We start from the raw sequence: 6,203 nt of genomic DNA on the forward strand, positions 1-6,203 counted from the left end.
TTGCCAACCTGTCTCAAAAGATGAATTGGTCATAGTGGTGGGTCAATTCTGAAAGGTTACATGCTGGGACAGGCTGAGACTCAAAAATAACCCAATTTTTTTCCTCAGACTTGCCAACAATAGTCCCTTGATTTGCAGCTTGATGACCTAAAGAATTATGGGAAACGTTTAGCGCAATGATCAATGCATAGCGCAATTTCGTTGCCTCACAATTATGCTATGATTTCGATCCCAGGTGAAGTATATAGGAAATATGTTTTATAATGACGTACTTTTAAACTAAAAATTTATTGGACTTTATTTCCATTTTTGCACATCAAATTTCAATGCATTGGGTTAGGTAATTCAGGCAAAAATTATTAACCATCATGTTTTTCCAAACAGAAGAATTTGCATAGAATTAATTCAGACATTTTATATTAAATCACTTGAATTTTTAAATCTATTAACTATTTCCACAATACCTTGTGAGTGAATAGTTTCCAAAGCTAGAGAAATGGCAGAAAAAAGGAAGCACTTTAACATGAACAGACTGGAGAAACAATATTTTAAGATAAAAATGTAAATAGGAAATACAATTTTAAGAACGCTGTTCTTGAAAAACAAGTAGGCCTACATACACAAAATTAATTGACAATCACAACACTACGATTTGGAACGTTCACACTTATTGACTGTGTCCAGAATTTCAAAGATATTTTAAACTTGGATTAAAATAGAACCTGGCTAATATAAAATGAGATGTGAATATAACTAACAATATTACTTCTGAAATCAAATCTGAAAATGTGCACTACCTGGCCAATTCTGCTTCCTTGAATGTATGTTTGGTTCAAGTTAAATAAAGAAAAAAATAATTCAAAAGTTTGGAATCATTTTAATATATGGGAGAAGAGGCTTGGTATGACGTGTCCTGACTGAACCAGTTTCAGTATGACAGATAAATGCATCAGAACAATAACAACATTGATAAATACTGTACAGTAAATACATCCATCCATTTTCTGTACCGCTTTATCCCCACGGGGGTTGCGGACTTGCCGGAGCCTATCCCAGGTTGCCAGCCAATAGCAGGGCACACAGAGAAGAACAACCATCCGCACACACACTCACACCTAGGGGCAATTTGGAGCGCTCGATCGGCCTACCAAGCATGTTTTTGGGGATGTGGGAAGAAACCGGAGTGCCCGGAGAAAACCCACGGGGAGAACATGCAAACCCCACACAGGGAGGGCCGGAGGTGGAATCGAACCCGCACCCTCGTTACTGTGAGGCGGACGTGCTACCCAGCGCCCCACCGACCCGCCTAATTGTAGTAGTAGTAGTAGTAGTAGTAATGATAAATATTGAGGTAAAAAAACAATAGTACAAAATAGTAGAAGAACAAAGAGAGAGAAAACGTAGGTTGAGTTGACAATTGAAAAGAAAACAAAAATAGAAATATTAAACAACAAAAACGGGATCATTTCATGAACGTTTTGTATTCCCTACTCTTCAGGAGTGTTTGGGTGTGTTGTGTTTTTGTGTTCCTTTTCATGTTGGTCAGTTTTGTTACTTTTGGGGGGAATTATTCATACAATGCACTCTGTCTTCTTTAAGGTCCAAACTTTGGCAAATCTTTACATGAAAGGCCAAAAGAGTTTAGAGGCTATATCCATGTCCTTTCTCCTTTAATAAGACAAGAAGAATGCCTATTATGAGCCCTTTGTTGTGGACCCAACTCCCAGGCCTGCCCTTTGAATTGGATGCTTGAGCTGTCAGTTAGTACAGAATGCAGACCCAGTCGTGCACATCAACATGTTTCATAGAAAAGGTTGGAAGGAAGTAGCTTTTGCAGGCAGACCTGCTTTCAATTGGAAGCTGAGAGCAAAATGTTGGTTCAATTTCCACTGTCAAGGGCTTTGAGAGCAATGTGTATTGTTACAAGAGAGCAGGTAATAAATACCGTATTTTCCGCCCTATAAGGCGCACCTAAAAACCTAAATTTTTATCAAAAGTCAACAGTGCGCCTTATAGCCCGGTGCGCCTTATATATGGATCAAGTGATGAATTTGTTGATCCATACTGGTTGTACACAGTGCTCTGCCAAAATGTTTTAGTACGTTTTTGTTGGCAGAGTAGCCATACAGCAGCAGGTACATGCGAGGAATCCAATCACAGCAAACTCAGTGGAATAAAATAAAGAAAGACGAGGAGGCCGATCAACTCCGTTGGACACCATTCACTGCGACTACTGCGGCGTTGGCTTGCAGGGACCCAACTGTGCAGCATGCAGGAAGGCTTTTTATTACACACGCCCACTTAACAGCTCTTCACAGGTGGTTCCAATCATACAATAATCAAGATACTATCATAAGAAAATAACACTATTTAAACATATGACAAAACATACAATAGAAAATGTATAATTGGGAGCATCTCTCAACACCCCCACTTGCTCTCACATTATAAACCTAAAGAAAAGAGTACCTTGACATTTTAGTCAGAAAACAAGTCCATTTTCCTTTAGTTAGACCCAAACATAAATCCAGCAAATTTTGCCAACTTAAATTTTGTTGCAGGCTTGGTCATATTAGCTGTAGGAGAAAATGTCTCCCCATAATCCACACCCATCTTCTGGCTATATCCCTTAGCAACATATCGGGCCTTGTACTTCTCAGAACCATCAACATCTGTTTTAATGGCATACACCCATCTACCCCCCACTGCTTTCTTGCCCTCTGGCAAATTGGTCAGGGTAAATGTGTTGTTTTCTTTAAGTGAATGCATTTCCTCATCCATGGCTTTAACCCACTCTTTGGCCTTATCTGAGGCTACAGCTCCTGAAAATGACACAGGTATGTTAAAATTTACACGATAACAGTAATCAATGTTACTCTGGACTTGATCAGTCTCTTCATCATCAGACACATATTTGGACACATTACAATCTGTGTATCTGTCTGGCTGCCTTCTCTCTCTGGTAGGGTAACGGCTACCATCAGGCTCACGTTTGATCTCAGCTCTTTCTTGTTGTGGTTGGTGGTGGCTGACTTCAGGTTTTTGTTCTCCGAACACAAGATTTGGACTTCTTGGTTTGGTTTTTACAAAGTCATCATCCTCATCTGTGACATTAGTCTGTGTTTGTTGTTCTACACCTGATTTTGCCACAAACTTTACCAATCTGTGCTTTTGCACTTTCTTACTGACAGGGGAATATACAATGTATGCAGGACTGGTTTTATCATACCCAATAAAAACACATTTTTCACACCTTGGATCAAGCTTTCTCTTGTCTTGTTTATAGGCATAACACTCTGAACCAAACCTCTGCATCCTAGACAAATTTGGTCTTCTTCCTGTCAACATCTGGATGGCTGTCTGCCCTGTTCTTTTGTTAAAACACCTGTTCCGGATCACAGCAGCAGTTTGGACTGCATAGGTCCATAGTTGTTTTGGCAAACCACTATCAATGAGCATACACTTTGCCATGTCAAAAAGTGTTCGCCAATTGCGCTCAGCAGTACCATTTTGATGAGGAGAGTACGGTGCTGATGTCTGATGTTTAATCACGTTTTTAGTGAGCAAAGTCTGGTAATATTTACTTGTAAATTCAGTACCATTATCAGATCGGATACATTTTACTTTGCCATATGGGGCTACATCAGCCAGAAACCTTTCTGTAGCTTGAACAGTGTCACTTTTGTTCTTTAAGAAATACACAAAAACAGTGCTGGAAAAATCATCAGTAAATGAAACTGCATATCTGTAACCCTCTTTAGATTCTGGATGGATTGGCCCTGCCAAATCTGTGTGAACTAGTTCTAGAGGGGTCTTTGCCCTCACATCAGGATCTTTGTTCCTGGTTTGGAAAAACTTTCCTTTAGTACACACTTCACAATGTTGAGGTTTGCTTATTGACCCCTTAATTTTCATGCCATCAACAACATTTTGTAATTTCTGAATGTCTTTATAGTTGCAGTGTCCCAGTATCTCATGCCACGTCTGAATATCATGATATCCTTTACACTGATCATGATCGCAATCATCATCATCATGTACTGTATGCAAATAATATAGTCTATCACGTACGTGGATGGGGAATTTCGTACCGTCTTGGTAGATGAGGACGTTCTTCTCCTCCTTGAAGACCACAGTGGCTCCCCTGGCAGTAGCTGCTTTCACGGATAGGATGTCTTGTGGGTAGGATGGGATGTACAGCGCCTGCCTCAGCGTTGCGTTCAGGTGTCTACCTGTGCTGTCGATCAGGCAGACTTCTGCATCACCTCGGCGCTCCGCGACGCCCTTGCACCGCGTGCCGTCCGCCAGCTCCACGCAGTGTGTCTCGGCCTGGAACCCGTCATCAAACCGCTTGAATTTCGCCAGGTCTGTTATGATGTGCGAGGTAGCCCCGCAGTCAACCATCAGGCCTCTCACGTCGACTCTTGCTGCCCCCTCGCTCACTCGGAAGAAGTACTCGTCTCGGTCCTGGTCTTCCGTCACCCCGTGGACCCTCCGTGCGTCGTCCCGGTTGCCGCCCTGCTTCTGCCTGCAGGTCGCGTCCCGGTGTGTGCTGCTCTTGCAATGACTGCACCACAGTTTACGTCGGCAGGCCCTGGCCATGTGGCCCTTCAGGCCGCACTTGAAGCACACCACCTCCGCGGCGCTCCTCTCGGCTCCCCGGTCAGCTGGTCTGTCAGGTCTCGCTCTCCTCTGCCGTACGTTCATTACGTTGTCATCTGCTTCAGCCCGCATCTTCTCTGTGTCCTCGTAACTGCGCATCTTTGTTTTGAATTCAGAGAACTGCATCGTCTCATCACGTTGTGTGACATGGATTGCAAATGGTTTAAAGGACTCCGGCAGACCTTTTAACACCATTGCTACCAATAGTCCATCACTTAATGTCTCACCGGCATTTCTTAGCGCTGTGATTGCGGTCTCTGCCCGGATCACATACTCGGTCACACTCTCACTCTCAGACTTCTGTAGTGATGTCAGTTCTGTGTAGAGACTTATGATGCGTGGCTTGCCTTTGCCTTGATAGTAGTTTCTTCGGATCTGTAGGGCCCCTCGCCCGTCATCTGCAGCATCGCGCATCACCAGCGACAAACTTTTGTCATCCAAAAACTGAATGAGTTCTGCATACGCTTCCTCATTCTTTCCAGCGTCTTGCTGTAGTTCGTCTTCTTCCTCGGTTGTGGGCTCGTTTAAGATAACGTCTTTCAAATCCTGCAATCGCAGGTGGCCCAAAAACTTTGCCTCCCATAATTCGTAATTCTTTTCATCACCGTCGAACATTAACCGCGACCAGCGGCTAGAAAAACTGTTCCTCTCTGCAGCCCGTCCGCTCATGGTGCTCACAGCGTGCTATCATCACCAGTACGTCGGTGGGAACATGCGGTGTTGGATTTACCTGGGCCCATAACCTGTTGGCAGAGTAGCCATACAGCAGCAGGTACATGCGAGGAATCCAATCACAGCAAACTCGGTGGAATAAAATAAAGAAAGACTAGGAGGCCGATCAACTCCGTTGGACACCATTCACTGCGACTACTGCGGCGTTGGCTTGCAGGGACCCAACTGTGCAGCATGCAGGAAGGCTTTTTATTACACACGCCCACTTAACAGCTCTTCACAGGTGGTTCCAATCATACAATAATCAAGATACTATCATAAGAAAATAACACTATTTAAACATATGACAAAACATACAATAGAAAATGTATAATTGGGAGCATCTCTCAACAGTTTTAGTACGACTAGTAAATTACAAGGTCGCATCGCTTCCCAGCATTACGGTAACTGTAGTCAGGGGGCGTCACCGAATAGCTGTTGTACCCGGGAGGCTATTTCATTTCAAAATAGGCTGCTCCGTTAATGTTTCGAGTAAATCTACGGATCGATATGGAAGGGAAACATAGGTAAGTAGTACCAACGCGTTAGATCGAACTTTAGTCAGTTCTGATCATTTTATAGGAGATCGTTTGAGAGACGCGATTGTTTGTTTACACTTTGCTCAGGCTCATGGGAGATTGCAAGCTGAGGGTCATGTTTTTTTGCGGATGGCTAATGCTATAACGATAGCTGCTATACGCGCGAGGCTATTTCATGTCAAAATAGGCTGCTCTGTTAATGTTTCGAGTAAATCTACGGATCGATATGGAAGGGAAACATAGGTAAGTAGTACCAATGCGTTAGATCGAACTTTAGTCAGTTCTGATCAT

At 43.1% G+C, this 6,203-nt stretch overlaps 1 protein-coding gene across 2 annotated transcripts; it reads right to left on the reverse strand.

Annotated features, from left to right (window-relative positions):
- Positions 1-2,360: 2,360 nt before the first annotated feature.
- LOC133152005 (uncharacterized) lies at positions 2,361-5,720 on the reverse strand. Of its 2 annotated transcripts, XM_061275470.1 has the most exons (3): positions 5,692-5,720; positions 4,092-5,169; positions 2,373-2,822 (listed from the first exon to the last, which is right to left on the reverse strand). In XM_061275470.1, the coding sequence occupies exons 2-3, from the start codon at positions 5,074-5,076 to the stop codon at positions 2,506-2,508; spliced, it is 1,302 nt and encodes a 433-aa protein (XP_061131454.1). In that variant the 5' UTR covers positions 5,077-5,169; positions 5,692-5,720; the 3' UTR covers positions 2,373-2,505. The 2 variants fall into 2 exon arrangements, with proteins under 2 accessions (XP_061131453.1, XP_061131454.1); XM_061275469.1 differs by lacking the exon at positions 5,692-5,720 and having other exon boundaries at positions 2,361-2,822; positions 4,092-5,459.
- Positions 5,721-6,203: the final 483 nt, after the last annotated feature.

The sequence above is a fragment of the Syngnathus typhle genome, linkage group LG3, assembly GCF_033458585.1.
Source record: "Syngnathus typhle isolate RoL2023-S1 ecotype Sweden linkage group LG3, RoL_Styp_1.0, whole genome shotgun sequence".
Classification (NCBI taxonomy): domain Eukaryota; kingdom Metazoa; phylum Chordata; class Actinopteri; order Syngnathiformes; family Syngnathidae; genus Syngnathus; species Syngnathus typhle.